The 17,440-nt window shown below is 42.7% G+C and overlaps 2 protein-coding genes across 3 annotated transcripts in view; both read right to left on the bottom strand.

The window, feature by feature from the left end:
• rims3 (regulating synaptic membrane exocytosis 3) overlaps positions 1–9,765 on the bottom strand; it is a 54,569-nt gene extending 44,804 nt beyond the window's left edge. Inside the window, exon 1 of the mRNA XM_008117900.3 lies at positions 9,357–9,765. Coding sequence (XP_008116107.2) covers positions 9,357–9,599 — 243 coding nt within the window. The 5' untranslated portion in view covers positions 9,600–9,765. The remainder of the gene's footprint in view (positions 1–9,356) is intronic.
• A 3,907-nt stretch (positions 9,766–13,672) lies between these two features.
• The window catches only part of LOC134293874 (uncharacterized), a 28,508-nt gene continuing 24,740 nt past the window's right edge, over positions 13,673–17,440 (bottom strand). For both annotated transcript variants that reach the window (XM_062962908.1, XM_062962909.1), the window contains exons 21-22: positions 17,208–17,402; positions 13,673–16,129 (exon numbers count right to left, since the gene is read on the bottom strand). In XM_062962908.1, coding sequence (XP_062818978.1) covers positions 17,215–17,402 — 188 coding nt within the window. In that variant the 3' untranslated portion in view covers positions 13,673–16,129; positions 17,208–17,214. The remainder of the gene's footprint in view (positions 16,130–17,207; positions 17,403–17,440) is intronic.

Here is a 17,440-nt window from a genome sequence, read left to right as displayed (position 1 = left end):
GGGCTTAATTTCCCCTCCGGGAGAAAGCCAAAAGCAAAAGCCAGCAAAGATTGTGCTGGCTGCAAACAAAAGCAAGGCTCGGGAGGCGGGAGGGAGAAAGCGTGTGTGCCTTGGGCCTTTTTATGGGATGGAGCAATGGCATTTTGGGCAAAGAGTATATTGAGGATAAGTGTAGCCAAGCAGGACAAGCATGTCCTCGAATTGCAGGGTCTTAAGCATTGAGAGGGAACCACAAAGGCCATCTAGTCCAACCCCTTGCCAGAATGGAGCAGTGGGATAGGATGGAGCAATAACTTTTTGGAACAAAGGCATGTCGAGGATAAATGTAGCCTGGTAGTACAATCATGCCCTCGAATGGCAGGGTTTTAAGTGTTGGGAGGGAACCACAAAGGCCATCTAGTCCAACCCCTTGCCAGAAATGAATACACAACTAACATAACAACTTGGTACTTGGTCCTTCACCTTTCTGGGAGTAAGAAGCACAAAGTGGAAAACCGTGAATTAAAAATAACATTAAACTCGTGATAATAGTTCTTTAGAAAACTCTAGCTCCTCGACCATGGCCCTATGGTTGGCTTCTGGTGAAAACTGACCATAGAAGAGCATAATAATAATAATAATAATAATAATAATAATAATAATAATAATAATAATAATAATAATAATAGAACTTCAAAGACTCTGGCAGAAACCAGTACAGGTGGTCCCGGTGGTGATCGGCACATTGGGTGCCGTGCCAAAAGATCTCAGCCTGCGTTTGGAAACAATAGACATTGACAAAATTACGATCTGCTAACTGCAAAAGGCCACCCTACTGGGATCTGCACGCATCATCCGAAAATACATCACACAGTCCTAGACACTTGGGAAGTGTTCAACTTGTGATTTTGTGATATGAAATCCAGCATATCTATCTTGTTTGCTGTGTCATAATAAAATAATAATAATAATAATAATAATAATAATAATAATAATAATAATAATAGTGTTCTCAATAACATTTGACACCACACAACAATGACACAACACAACACTGCAGGGGCAGTTGGTGGCTTTCATGTCGTGCACTTCATGCTCTTTAAGGGGAATTTTGGGGCCAAATATATATATATTACTGCACTTTCCTTTGCACTAAACAGGTTTCAGGGCAGAACGGGTCCTCCTCCCTCCAGTCACGCAAGGCCTTGTCCGGGCGATAATGAGATCAGTCACTCTTCCGCCACCAGATATCCTCTCGCTGCGCCGGATGATGCAATCCAGCCACGGATAATTGTTTGTTTAGCCCAGGCTTGGAAAGAGGGATTCAGAGGCTGCCTTTGCTGAGAGGCGAAAAGCAAACTTCCCATCATCGATCTTTCCTTGCAGAGGTTTGGGACTGCACCTCCCATTAGCATCCCATCAGCCAACGTGGTCACGGTTTGTTAAGGTAACGGTAAAGGTTTTCCTCTGACGTTAAGTCCAGTCATGTCTGACTCTGGGGGTTGGTGCTCATCTCCATTTCTAAGCCGAAGAGCCAGCGTTGTCCATAGACACCTCCAAGGTCATGTGGCCACTGGCATAACTGCATGGAGCGCCGTTACCTTCCCTATTGATCTACTCACAATTGCATGTTTTCAAACTGCTAGGTTGGCAGAAGCTAGAGCTAACAGCAGGCACTCACTCCGCTCCCTGGATTCGAACCTGCGACCTTTTGGTCTGCAAGTTGAGCAGCTCAGCGCTTTAACACACTGCGCCACTGGGGGCTCTGGTGCCATAACAAGGTTTGTTATGGCACCAGAAATCTCTGACAGAGACTCCTATGAAACTACAAATCCCATAGCATAGCAGTTAATATGGTGTCAAACTGCTATAACTCTGCAGTGTGGAGGCATCTCCGATCAGCCATTGAGACTTTATAGGATTTCAGGTAGGACTCTTTCTTAGGTTGATGTATACAGAATCAAATGGTATTATTTGTCAGTGTAGATACAACCCAAGTCCTATCAGGGGATCTCTGATACCGTATTGGCTCGAGTCTAATGCACCATCAATAATAATAATAATAATAATAATAATAATAATAATACTTTATATATACCCCGCCACCATCTCCCCGCGGGGACTCGGGGTGGCTTACATGGGGCAGAGGCCCAAACAACATAGGACAAAATATAGGCAACATAATACAAATCACACTATAAAAAGATAAAACAGTAATACAATATATCAATTAAAACAAAAATATAGGATAAAAAATTGCATTTAAAACACATAAATGGTAAAATCATAATAAATACAGGAAAGATTATTAAAACCCCTCTGGGGCTGATTAATTAATGACTGTATCTCCAAAACAGTCATGTGCCGAAACATCCAAGTCTTCAGTTGTTTCCTGAAGGAAGGATCTAATCTAATGCACATCTCAATTTTCAAAATTCCGAAACCATAACAAGGATTTGCTGCCGAATATAATGTGCGGCAGCAAAAAGTGCACTCTTTGTCATTTGACCATTGCTGTTGATGCCTGCTTAGAGTTCCTTCTTTGAAAACAAAAGCGTTCGAGCACCAAAGCTTCCAGCAACTGAAAGGAAAACTTTGGATGCATCTATGCTATAGAACAAATAAACTTTAACTGCTTTGGTTCAAACCTATGGAATCATTGGGTCTGCAGCTTGACAAGGTCTTGAGCTTTCTCTGCCAAAGAAAGCTGGTAGCTCAGCAAACTCCAAATCCCAGCATTGCATAACATTGATCCATGGCAATTAGATATGGCATCCCTTAAATTTGGAGCTCCGGGTCCTCCTGAAGCAGCTTCTCCTTTGGCTTTGGCTCAACACTAGGTAAAGGTTTCCCTTGATGTTAAGTCCAGTCATGTCTGACTCTGGAGGTTGGTGCTCATTCCCATTTCTAAGCCGAAGAGCCGGCGTTGTCCGTAGACACCTCCAAGGTCATGTGGCCGGCATGACTGCATGGAGAGCGGTACCTATTGATCTACTCACATTGGCATGTTTTCGAACTGCTAGGATGGCAGAAGCTGGAGCTAACAGCGGGTGCACACTCAGCTCCCAGGATTTGAATCTGGGACCTTTCGGTCTGCAAGTTCAGCAGCTTCAGTGCTTTAACACACTTCGCCACCGGGGCTCAACACTAAGATGACCATAATACATGCCCAAATTTATCCAAAAACTGAGTATTTTCCGCCAGTGGTCTCCCATCTAGGTACAAACCAGCCCGATCCCACTTAGCTAAGCCAAAAATCAGATGAGATGCATTGCGATCCGGGCAGTACGGCCATTGGATGTCTGCCACTATTTCCTTGAAGTCAACCACTATAGAGAGAGATATGTCTTGGCACAGGTTGGCAGGAATGTAATAAGCCCTGGCACAAAAGAGATATTTCTTGGCTTAGGTTTTGGTGCACAATAGACAGAAATGCAAGAAGTCACAGCCTTGGGGCAAAGGGGAACTTTACTGGCTCAATATTTTGCAACTCCTGCAGTAGATAACATCTATCTGACCGGGCTTCCTGGCTGGGAACTGTAAATGACTGCAACATTTGTTACAAACTGAAGCTACAGCCAATTGACTGCATTTACATCCTAAGGAGTCCTATAGAACTACTCCAAGACTACAGAGACTTTGATTTGTTTTGACTCCAAGCCAGGTTTGAGCCAATTGATTTGTACACTGATATATTTAGTTTTACAGCATATTACATGCCATTTTGAAGAGACTGAATGTACACATACTGTGTCGCTAACAAACTTTAGTTGGAGTCTTGTTAATATATGTCTGATATATGTTTTATACTGAAAACTGCTCTGTGTAGCAATTAAATCTGGATTATTGCAGTCTAAAAATCTTTATACTCTGTAAGTTACGACTGTGTGCCACTACAGCTGACAGAATTGGATCATCAGTTGTATTATTATTTGTATTATTGTTAACATTATTATGTATATGATGCTCTAATATAAATATTGTGTTCTATGTTTTGAACCTTTACTGTGGTGCATATTTTTCAGATATTGGAGAGATAAGGTGCCAATTTGCACCTTATAAGGCCTGTGTTTGGCCCGCTTCCAGTCCCCCTCCCCATGATTTCCATTATATTCCCAGCAAAGAGGATAAGGCGTTTCAGCTTGGCACCAATTAGTCCTCGCCGCATTTCCCTGAAGGGACAAAGCAGCCGCCGTCTCATTCCAGGTAATTGGAAACGAGTTTCTCGACGGCTGATGGGGAAGCATTAACCCGTGGTTTGTGAATCAAATGTTGCATAATCCTCATTCGAATGGTGGACTTGTGAGGGAGACTGGCCAGAGGATTTCAGAGGTGAAAATTAGCCAGTGATTCATTTCTGAGAAAGTGCATCCTGAGCTCTCGTCTTGTTTAGAAGTTAACGGAGAGTGTTGTTTTGAGTTTAGCTTCTACAGTAGAGTCTCACTTATCCAACATAAATGGGCCGGCAGAATGTTGGATAAGTGAATATCTTGGATAATAAGGAGAGATTAAGGGAAAGCCTATTAAACATCAAATTAGGTTATGTTTTTACAAATTAAGCACCAAAACATCATGCTATATAACAAATTTGACAGAAAAAGTAGTTCAATACGCAGTAATGCTATGTAGTAATTACTGTATTTACGAATTTAGCACCAAAATATCACGATGTATTGAAAACATTGACTACAAAAATGCGTTGGATAATCCAGAATGTTGGATAAGTGAGACTCTACTGTAATTGTGGTTATCCAGCAGCGTGTAGATTGACTATCTGCACAATGACACGCTTACTGTATATACTCGAGTATAAGCCTAGTTTTTCAGCCCTTTTTTAGGACTGAAAACAACCCTCCTCGGCTTATACTCAGGTGAGGGTCCTGTTGGGCTTATATTCAGGTCGGCTTATACTCAAGTATATATGGTATATTTATTATTTTTCTCTATTATTATTGGTATTGTTACATTTATTATTTTACTCTATTAATTCTTATTATTACATTTATTATTTTACTCTATTATTGTTGTTACTTTTACATTTACAGTAGAGTCTCGCTTTTCCAACATAAACGGGCCGGCAATACCCTGGATAAGCGAATATGTTGGATAATAAGGAGAGATTAAGGAAAAGCCTATTAAACATTAAATTGGAGTTTCCTTCGGGGTGAGAAGGGCGAAATATAAATACTGTAAATAAATAAATAAATAAACCACACTCCAAAGCAGAGAGTTCCACTGCTGAACAGCTCTCACAAAGTTAAAGATCATTAGCAACAAAAACACGAATGTACGAAATGTAGGATACATGTAGGGAATGAAAAGTCCCCAGGTCTTGTCTTAATTGCAGCAGCTGCTGTGAGCGACAGGAATCTGTTCTCCTGTTGATCGGCAGGTTGATGTTTCCTTCTTTCTCTGATCAGTGATCAGTTCAGGATCCCTTTTGCAATTACTTTTCAAAATGCAGATGTTGGTTAGAATGTGAGTGTTGTTTTTTAATTACTGTCCTGATATATAAACTCCACTTGCCTAGTTTCCAACAGACCTCACAACCTCTGAGGATGCCTGCCATAGATGTGGGTGAAATGTCAGGAGAGAATGCTTCTGGAACATGACCATATAACCCGGAAAACACACAACAACCCTGTGATTCCGGCCATGAAAGCCTTCGACAACTTATTTCTCTTTCTTGTTTCTCCCATGTAATACTATTACTCACGAGTAGTGCCAGCTAGTAATAGCTTTCAGAGCAAAGAGCGTGATCAACAGGAGAATAGATTCCTGTCGCTCACAGTAGTTGCTGCTTGCTAGCAGCCACATTGCCCAAGTTGTGAATCATTTCTATTAGTCTGGAGGAACTATCCAAGGTGCTGAACCCAACCTTTTACTATGCTCCTAGATCTTGAATTTCCCCTTTTGAAAAATCCAGACTGGATCCATGCCTTGGCTTGCTATCACTGTCAATAGTAGCATTGCTACTCTTGTGTTGCACCAGCGAGGAGTGATTTTGAGAGCCAAGAGCCAACGGCTTCAGTCTGTGAAATCACTCCAACAGCACATTGGCGCACATATATTATCCACTCCGAAGATGCCTCTACATGGTAGAATTAACACAGTTTGATACCACTTGAACTGCCAAGGCGCATGGCTATGGGATTTGGGGAGTTGTAGTTTGTTGAGACTCCAGCCTTCTGAGGCAAAGCGGGCTCAAGATCTTGTAAAACTACAGCTCCCAGGATTCCACAGCATTGAGCCATGTCAGTTAAAGTAGTATCAGATTGTAATAATTGACAGTGTAGATGCACCTTCAGTGGGTGATACTTTCCATGGGATTAACACACACACACTATTGTTTTATTTGATTTCTTGTGAGTCATTTTCTACTCCAGCTTCCACTCTAAAATATAAATCCCTTGCCCCAAATAATCCGAATAGATTTAGACTATGAATCCCATCCAAGCATCTAGGCATGAGAGCCAGGCAGTACCAAAGCACCTTCCTAGTAATGCCTCTTTACATAATAATAATAATAATAATAATAATAATAATAATAATAATAATAATAATAATAGTCTTCCTCCTCATCTCAGTTTCAAAGTCTACCGACTGTTTCGCCTCCAATTTTAGACTGTAAATCCCATCCAAACATTTAGGCAACACGGTAAGGAAGTCTCTCCTCCTCCTCCTCTTATTTACTGTTATGTAATAATAATAATAATAATAATAATAATAATAATAATGTATTGATATAGTTATATATTATTATTATTAATAATAATAATAATCAAAATAATACAGTGATTCATCCCTCTTCTTTCCTTCATATCAGAGGCTTCACACATAGTAGAAATAATAATAATAATAATAATAATAATAATAATAATAAACATAATCACAATAGTAACACGATTCATCCCTCTTCTTTCCCCTCATGTCAGAGGGCTCGCACATAGTAGAATTATTATTATTCTATGAGGAAAAGAAGAGGGATAAATCACGTTATTGTGATAGTTCTTATCATTTTTAATAATAATCATAATAATAACATGATTTGTCCCTCTTCTTTCCCTCATATGAGAAGGTTCATACATTGTAGAAATAACAACAACAACAATAATTATAATAATAATAAACAGAATAACAGTAATGTGATTTTTTTCCTCTTCTGTCCCCTCATATCAAAGAGTTTGCACATAGTAGAAATATTAATATTAATATTATTATTATTATTAATAATAATATATGATTCATCCCTCTTCTTTTTGCCCACATCAAAGGTTTGGTACAAAGTAGAAATTTTAATATTGTCAAGAATAATAATCACAATAATAATGTAATTCATTCCTCTTCTTTTCCCCATATCAGACGGTTAGCACATAGTAGAAATATTATTATTATTAATTACAATAATAACATGATTTGTCCCTCTTCTTTCCGACATATCAGAGGGTTCAGACATAGTAGATATATTAGTAGTATTATTATTAATAATGGCAATAATAATGTGATTCATCCCTCTTCTTTCCCCTTATATCAGAGCGTTCTGACATAGTAGATATATTAATATTATTATTAACAATAATGGCAACAATAATGTGATTCATCCTTCTTCTTTCCAACATATCAGAGGGTTCGCACATAAGAGAAATCTTAATATTATTAGCAATAATAATCACAAGAATAACATAATTTGTCCCTCTTCTTTCCACCAACTATACTATTCTATGATTCTATATCAGAGGGTTCGCACATAGTAGAAATATTAATATCATTAGCAATAATAATAATCACAATAATAACAGGATTTGTCCCTTTTCCTTGCCCCATATCAGAGGGTTCACAGATACAGTAGAGTCTCACTTATCCAACAGAAACTTGCCTGCAGAACGTTGGATAAGCAAATATGTTGGATAATAAGGAGAGATTAAGAAAAAGTCTATTAAACATCAAAATAGGTTATGATTTGACAAATTAAGCACCAAAACATCATGTTATACAACAAATTTGACAGAAAAAGTAGGTCAATACGCAGTAATGCTACGTACTAATTACTGTATTTACGAATTTAGCACCAAAATATCACAATGCATTGAAAACATTGACTACAAAAATGTGTTGGATAATCCAGAATGTTGGATAAGTGAGACTCTACTGTATTAGAAATATTAATATTATTAATAATAATAATCACAGTAATAACAAGTTTATCCCTCTTCTTTCCAACATATCAGAGGGTTCGGACATAGTAGAAATATCAATATTATTAGTAATAATAATCACAATAATAATAGGATTTGTCCCTCTTCCTTGCCCCATATCAGAGGGTTCGGACATAGTAGAAATATTAATATTATTAGTAATAATAATCACAATAATAATATGATTCATCCCTCTTCTTTCCAACATATCAGAGGGTTGGGACATAGTAGAAATATTAATATTATTAGTAATAATAATCACAATAATAACAGGATTTGTCCCTCTTCCTTGCCCCATATCAGAGGGTTCGGACATAGTTGAAAGATTAATATTATTAGTAATAATAATCACAATAATAATATGATTCATCCCTCTTCTTTCCAACATATCAGAGGGTTTGCACATATTAGAAATATTAATATTATTAGTAATAATAATCACATTAATAATATGATTCATCCCTCTTCTTTCCAACATATCAGAGGGTTCGGACATAGTACAAATATCAATATTATTAGTAATAATAATCACAATAATAACAGGATTTGTCCCTCTTCCTTGCCCTATATAAGAGGGTTTAGACATAATAGAAATATTAATATTATTAGTAATAATAATCACAATAATAATATGATTCGTCCCTCTTCTTTCCAACATATCAGAGGGTTCGGACATAGTAGAAATATCAATATTATTAGTAATAATAATCACAATAATAATATGATTCGTCACTCTTCTTTCCAACATATCAGAGAGTTTGCACATAATTGAAAGATTAATATTATTAGTAATAATAATCACAAGAATAACAAGATTTGTCCCTCTTCTTTCCACCATATCAAAGGGTTCGCACATATTAAAAATTATTATATTATATAATAATATAATAATAATATATATAATAATTATTATATAATAATAATAATAATAATGACAGGATTTGTCCCTCTTTCTTGCCCCCATATCAGGGGGTTGAAATATGGGTTGAAGTTGGGACTAAAAAACCAACCCACGCGAGAGAAGACACCTCCACCCGGTAAAAGCCCACCCAGGGTGCTTTCAGAGCCCAGGGTTTTAGGGTGGCGTTGCCTGTGGGTGGGTGGGGCTGGGTGGGCCACCTCCCACGGGGGGGACGCGGACACGCGTGGGAGTGGGTGGTGGTCGTGGGGCTGCTGACCGACCTGCGCGTGGGCCGGGGGGCGGCTCTGTGCGCTGCTGCCGGCGTCCCCTTCCTCCTCCTCCTCCTCCTCCTCCTCCTCTTCTTCCTCCTCTTCGTCCTCCTCCTGCTGGGCCTTCATGGTGGGGGTCGCGAGTGGGGTGTCCAGGGAGGCGCCCCTCCAGAGCCGGGAGAAGAAGAGGCCTCTCGGGGGCTCGGCCTCGCGGGGTCTGAGCCGCCCCAGGCGGGGAGCATCGCCGGGACGCATCGGGGGAGAGGCCTGGAAGGAAGGAAGGAGGGAAGGAAGGAGGGATGGATGGATGGATGGATGGATGGCGGGAGAGGGAAAGAGGGAGGAGAGGAGGGCCAAGCCTCGCCCAGAGCCCCTCCCGCGTGGAAGGGGTGGAGAAGGGGAGGCAGCCCACGCCTCGCATACAAACACACAAGCACCACAAGGGAAGAAGGAGGCAGGAGGAGATGGGACACAAGGCACCCAAAGCACACTGAATCATAGAATCATAGAATCCTAGAGTTGGAAGAGATCTCATTGGACATCCAGTCCAACCCCCTGCAAGAAGCAGGAAAATCTCATTCAAAGCACCCCCGACAGATGGCCATCCAGCCTCTGCTTAAAAGCCTCCAAAGTAGAAGCCTCCATCACACTCTGTGGCAGAGAGTTCCACTGCCAAACAGCCCTCACAGTGAGGAAGTTCTTCCTGATGTTCAGGTGGAATCGCCTTTCCTGAAGTTTGAAGCCATTGTTCCTAGTCTGCAGGGCAGCAGGAAACACGCTTGCTCCCTCCTCCCTATGACTTCCCCTCACATATTTATACATGTCTCCTCTCAGCCTTCTCTTCTGCAGGCTAAACATGCCCAGCTCTTTAAGCCGCTCCTCGTAGGGCTTGTTCTCCAGACCCTTAATCATTTTAGTTGCCCTCCTCTGGACGCTTTCCAGCTTGTCAACATCTCTCTTCAATTGCAGTGCCCAGAATTGGACACAATGTGATTCCAGGTGTGGTCTGACCAAGGCAGAATAGAGGGGGAGCATAACTTCCCTGGATCTAGACACTAGACTCTTATTAATGCAGGCCAAAATCCCATTGGCTTTTTTAGCTGCCGCATCACATTGTAGGCTCATGTAAACATGTTGTCCATGAGGACTCCAAGGTCTTTTTCGCACACACTGCTGTCAAGCCAGGCGTCCCCCATTCTGTATCTTTGATTTCCATTTTTTCTGCCAAAATGAAGTATCTTGCATTTGTTCCTGTTGAACTTCATTTTGTTAGTTTCGGTCCATCTCTCTAGTCTGTCAAGATCGTTTTGGATTCTGCTCCTGTCTTCTGAAGTGTTGCTCTCCCTCCCAGTTTGGTGTCGTCTGCACACTGAAGGAACACATCTCACACACAGGAAGAGAGGGAGAATATATCACACATGGAGACACATATATACAACATCCAATACACAGAAGGGATGGACATATGGCACCGGATGTACCAACACAACAGGCAGAAGGGATAGGCCTTGGGAAGAGAGCAAAGAAGATGGGACACATCACACCAAAGGCATACTGAAGGAAGACATCATACACAAAAGAATGAGATTGGACACACCACAGCAAACACGTCTACACAACACCCCATGTACAGAAGGCATGGGCATATGGGACCGGATGCACAGACACAACACCATATAAAGAGAGCTAGATAAATGGGTTATGCTACACCAAAGGTACACAGAAGGAAAACCCTATGCACATAAGGAGAGAGATTGAGATTGGACACACCACACCAAGCGTATGGCACTGGCTGCACCAACACAACAGGCAGAAGGGAAGAGAGCAAAGGAGATGAGACACACAGCACCAGAGGCACACTGAAAGAAGACACCATGCACACAAGAAGAGAAGGAGAGAGAGATTGGACACACCACACCAAAGACATCTACACAACACCCCACGTACCAAGGGATGGACATATGACCCCTGGTGGCACAGTGTGTTAAAGCCCTGAGCTGCTGAACTTGCGGACCAAAAGGTCCCAGGTTCAAATCCTGAGAGTGGAATGAGTTCCCACTGTAAGCCCCAGCTCCTGCCAACCTAGCAGTTCGAAAACATGCAAATGTGAGTAGATCAATAGGTATTGCTCTGGCGGTAAGGTAACGGCGCTCCATGCAGTCATGCCACATGACCTTGGAGGAGTCTACGGACAACGCCGGCTCTTCGGCTTAGAAATGGAGATGAGCACCAACCCCCAGAGTTGGACACGACTGGACTAAACGTCAGAGGAAACCTTTACCTTTACCTATACCAATGCACCTGCCACCTGTCCAAGACTTTTGCTTTTTAGTGCAAACAAAATGATGACATGGCCTGATGGTCATCAGATATGCAAATGTCACTTTAATAAATACTTTAATAAATATTTTACCAAAATCAGTGAGATATCTTTTCCATTCTCACGTTCAAATCTGGCCTGATTGTGGTGTTGGGAGGGGTCTTTTCTATAGGCCATCCATGCCCTCTGCTGGCTTCCACAATTGTGATTTTTTTGTTTTGGTGTTATGAACCTGAGCTTTGCAAGAAGTTACAAACCCCAAAGGAGCTTTCCATGGTGCTGAACCTTTTTTGGAAACTATTTCCAGACCCATGGAGACTGAGCTTCCAAAAAGATCACAGTGTTATTCTGCTCTGGCATAAAACAGAAAATGGGTGCAGATGAAAGGCTCCAGCAGCACCTCTTAGACTCATTGGTTTATATTTGCATGAGCTTTCATGAAGATCAATTTGCGTCAGAGCCTCTGAAAACACATGATGTTTTAGCCTCGTTCTTTGGTTACAGAGATCATTCTCTTCTTTGATTTGGTTCAGACCAAAAAAGAGGAGAGATTGGGAAAAATATTATCATTAATCCAAACCAGTGCAGGCTCTTGGAACCAATGATTTGATGAATAAATACATTGATTCAATGGACTTTCCTAGTCAGAAATAGCGATAGGTTTCTGGCTTCTTTTATTTCCTTTTGTACTACAGATCCCAGAAAATCCAATGAGTCCTGCTGCCGGGGGATTTTTTGAATTGTAGTCCCAAAGAGGAGGATTTTCTTCAACTATGGGCAGGAAATAATTAATTGGAAGCATTTGCAGATCTCTTTCTCTCAGATGCAGAAAGAACTACAGACCCCAAAACTGGAACAAAGTAAAGTCTCATGCTTTATTTTTATTTATTCTTTAAAGAATTGGGATCATTCATTTTCAAATCTGGACATATTAGAAGAATTTGAGTAGACGAATTCTCTGCTTCTACCAACACAGCCTTGATAAGGAATACGCTTATGGTCAATTAATATTTTTTTTCCATAGAGGAAATTTCTGGGTTTTGACTATTATAACCAGCAAGTTGGGAAGGTTGAAGCCATTTATACTTTGCTGTATGTAGAAGTTTAGTTGTAGGTTAGTACCGTAGCTATAAAGTGTGTTGTGCATCTGATATGTTCTATTTTTGCATGGTGTTGTATATGTGCTTGATTCATTCTCCCTAAATATTTTATATGCCCAATGTGTGTGTGTGGATATATAAAATGATATTTAGAGAGGACAAACCAGGAAAGCTGCTTGCTGTTCCATCATTCATAAACAGATATATATATACCTATACGCGAATGATGAAATTGCATTCGGCTTTCCCAGCTTTCTCTCAGTTCCATCTGCTTCCAATGTGACCCGGGATCAATCGATTAATTCCCTATCCAGCAAATCCCGGCTCGCTTGCCAAGACATTGCCTTGTCCTTCCATTTGGGACCAAAAAAAAGAGAGAGATAATTCACCCTGAGTATGGCTATGTTCCAAGGGACAAATATTTCTATTCTGCCCATTGTAACAAGTCAGAATAACGTGGAGGATGTCATTCATTATGATAGGGTTCGCTATTCCCCCCAGTTTTGCATTTCCATAAGGAATGTTTCCCCCAGAAAAACATTTATAAACACACACAAAGAGTTTTTCTTAAAAAATGCAGATTTTATTTACACAGCATGCCATCACAGTCACAAAATGATCTTAACATGACACAGTGTAATGACACAAATATTTGCATAAACCAAACACTAGCATTTTCATTTCCTCTTAGGCCTCACCTATGCTGTCAATTTAATGCAGTTCAAACTGTATTATATGGTTAGTGTAGATTCATATAACTGCGTTAGATTGCATTATATGAGCCAACACTCACCATATAATACAGTTTGAACTGCATTATATGGCAGACTAGGTGGGACCTGATTTGCATGTTCTGATAATTTGGGTTTCTCTCCCCCTCCCCAAAGGAATCCAAGGAAAGCACCAAATTAAAAATAAAGCAGTACATTTATTCTATTAAATACTACAACATTATACGATACAATCATAGAAGGTAAACTACAAAAAACAAAGCATAAGGGATACTCTCATTGTTCGGTTCAAGGGCAGTTCTTCTCCAACGCTGAGCTGAAAGTCCTAGGATTTGCAGTGGAGGGAGGAGGGCCTTGGGGACCCTCCGCCAGAGAAGCCTGGGCCTTCCCCCACTGTAAGCCCAGGACTATATTTGCACCAACTACATTCCCTTCCACACTGCCCCTTACCCCAGGATCTGATCCCAGATTATTTGGCAGTATAGACTCATATAATCCAGTTTAAAGCAGATAATCTGGGATCAGATCCTGTGAAATAGGACAGTGTCGATCTCCCCTACGCTGTAGTACTGTCATCTTCTCTAACTTCTTCCTCTTAGGCCCTGTCTAAACTGCCATATAATCCATTTTGAAACACAGTTAATATGCATTCTGAAGCAGGATTATATGGCAGTTTAGATGGGGCCGACAGCCTTATCTACACTGTCATTTCATGCAGTTTGAACTGTATTATATGTACAAAACATACTCAGGTTGGATCTAAACTGCCTATACCCAAGAATCTGATCCCAGACTATCTGCTTTTCTCAGACTCATACAATAAGCAGATAATCTGGGATCAGGTCCTGGGATAGAAGGCAGTATAAACCCAGCCTCATATGAAGTTCAACCTGCATGAAAGGGTCAGTGTTGATGGGGCCTGAGTTTGGGTCTCCCTCCCCAAAGGAATTCATGGAAAATTCTAAATTAAAAATAAAGGATTATATTTATTCTAATTACACATAAAATAATATGGAAAATGCTAAATTAAAAGGAAAAGGTTATATTTATTCTAATAACACATTAAATAATATGGAAAATGCTAAATTAAAAATAAAGTATTACATTTATTCTAATTATACATTAACTAATATAATGATATAATTTTAAATGACAATAAACCAAGAGTGGGGGGTTTCTCTCACTGAGCTGCTCAAGGGCGACTCTTCCCCTCCGGCGCTGGGCTGTGAGTCCTGGATTTGCAGAGGAGGGAGGAGGGCCTTGGGAACCCTCCGCTGCAAGAGAGGCCTGGGCCTCCCTCCCTCCACAGCCAGCCCCGGATTCACAGGAGGCAGCCCTAGAAGCCAAAGGGGAAGAGCAGCGCTTTCGCAGGGGAGTGGAGTCCTCTCCCACACAAAACAACAATAAATATATTAAAAAAACAGCACATATATATTTTAAAAACAGTACATACACATTTTAAAAAACATCACATACACATTTTAAAATTGCACAATAAAACAAATAAAGAAGTCCTGTCTTCTGTCTTCTTCTTGCAGGTCAGGGTCCATGGATGTTACGTGTCCCTCGATGGTCACGGTCCCTCGAAGGTCAGGGCCCGGCACCCTTGTTGTTACGTCCCTCGATGACCAGGGTCCTTTGATGTCAACTGTCCCTCGGTGGTCATGGTCCCTCGAAGGTCAGGGCCCGGGTCCCTTGATGGCATGTCCCTCGATGACCAGGGTCCTTTGATGGTGTGTCCCTCGGTGTTCCCACGAAGGTCACTGTCCCTTTCTTCATCCATCTGGAGTGGCCCTGCAAGAAGCGCAGAGTGGTGTCAATAGAGTCCGCCACCCCTCCTCCTCCTCCTTATTGGCTCCCAGCAGCCAGGCCTCCTTCCGGGTGAATCCAGGTGAGCAGAGAGGCGGGGGGGGGGGGGGCAAGGGGAACCCAAGGGGGATCTCAGCCCATCGGGAGACACAGCACCATGGATGGAGAAATGGCCACCTTTCCCCAAATGGAGCTGAGCCTCCCGAGATGCCTGGACAGATGGAGGGGCTGAGACCCCCTGCCCCTCCCCTTGACCCTTTGGATGGGGTGGGGACAGAGGAGGGGGCAATGGGGTTGTTTGGGGGGGAAGGAGGAGGGAGGGGAGGAGGGGCAGCACATCTGGGTGGGCAAGAGGGAGGGAGAAGCGCCCTTGGTGGGATGCCACCTTGGAGAAGGGAGGGAGGGAGGGGGCGGTGGTGGCATCCCAGGCCGAGAGGGAGGGGTCAGGGAGGGGGCGTAGGTCAAAGGAGGCGGGGGCCCAGCCCAGGTGGAAGAAGAAGGCCCAGGGTGCAGGTGGTGGCCCCTCCCCTCCAGGCCCCCAAATCCCACACAGAAAAGAACAGAACAGAGCACAGCAGAGGGGCCTGGGTGGTCTTCCTTCTCTGCTCTGCTCTGCTCTGCTCTGCTCTGCTCCCAAGGGCCCCAGGGTGACAATGGGGCCCAGAATGGGAGCGGGGCTTCTGTGTGTGTGTGGGGGGGGGGGGCAGGGCTTCCCTGGGCCAGGGCTGGGCAGACTCCCACCTCCTGAACGCTACTTCCCTTTGGTGATGCGGCACAGCTGGAGCGGAGGTGTTCCGGGCGGGCGCTCGTGGGATCGTGGTGTTCCTGCAAAAGGGAGAGAAAGCAGGGCTTGGGTCTCCTTCTACTGGTGCCTCTCTTTGGGCCTCAGCGGAAGGAGACCCCAAGGCGCACCTCCCTTGGCTCCCCTGCTCCCCTCTCTTCTCTTCTCCCCTCTCTTCTCTTCTCTCCTCTCTGCCCTAAGAGTCTCCGCTGCCTGTGTTTCCGTGTGCGCTTGGAGTCTCTACACTCCAGGCAGATCAGACCTAACACTGTTGACTGAGCTCCTTTCTTCCTTTCCTTTCCTTTCCTCTCCTTTCTTCCTTTCCTTCCTTCCTTTCCTTCTTTTCTTCCTTTCCTTCTTTCCTTTCCTTTCCTTTCCTTTCCTTTCCTTTCCTTTCCTTTCCTTTCCTTCCTTCCTTCCTTTCCTTTCCTTCTTTTCTTTCTTTCCTTTCCTTTCCTTTCTTCCTTTCCTTCCTTCCTTTCCTTCTTTTCTTTCTTTCCTTTCCTTCCTTCCTTCCTTCCTTCCTTCCTTCCTTCCTTTCCTTCATTCTTTTTTCTTTCTTTCTTTCTTCCTTTCTTTCCTTCATTCTTTTTTCTTTCCTTCCTTCTTTTTTTCTTCTTTTTTCCTTCCTTCTTTCTTTCCTTCTTTCTTTCTTTCTTTCTTTCCTCCTTTCCTTCCTTCCTTCCTCCTTTCCTTCTTTCTCTTCCTTCCTTCCTTCCTTCCTTCCTTCCTTCCTTCCTTCCTTCCTTCCTTCCTTTCCTTCTTGCTTTCTTTCTTTCTTTCCTTTCCTTCCTTCCGTCTTTCCTTCCTTCCTTCCTTCCTTCCTTCCTCCCTTCCTTCCTCCCTCCCTTCCTTCCATCAGTCCCACTAACCCTCCCTCCTTCCCTTTCTCCCTCCTTCCTTCCTTCTCTCTTTTTTCCACCCTCCCTCCCTCTCCCCATTTCCTCCCTCACTCCCTCCTTCCTTTCTCCATCCTCCCTTCCTTCTCTCCCTCTATTCCTCCTACAACCCTTCTTACCTCCTCCCTCCCTTCCCCATTGCTTCCTCTTTTCCCTCCTTCCTCCATTTCCTCCTCCCCCTCCCTTCCTCCCTCCTCCTTCTTTTCCTCCCTCCCTCCCTTACCAGTCCATCAGGCGGGTGGCCTCTTGGCGTACTCTGGGGGGTACCTCTCCCGCCTGCAGGGAGCCGCCAAGCGCCGAAGAGCAGCCCGCAGCCCTTGTCGGTGGTGTAGGGCGGTGACCCTGGCAAGGATGATCTTAGTCTCCCTGCCAACTCGCCTGACTTCAGGGTCACGGTCTTCAAGGAGGTTCATCAGCCCTGGAAGGAAGAGAGGAAAGGAGGAGGAAAGGCAGGTT

Source organism: Anolis carolinensis, unplaced genomic scaffold, assembly GCF_035594765.1.
Source record: "Anolis carolinensis isolate JA03-04 unplaced genomic scaffold, rAnoCar3.1.pri scaffold_10, whole genome shotgun sequence".
Taxonomy (NCBI): domain Eukaryota; kingdom Metazoa; phylum Chordata; class Lepidosauria; order Squamata; family Dactyloidae; genus Anolis; species Anolis carolinensis.
This window is presented reverse-complemented; position numbering and strand designations above follow the sequence as displayed.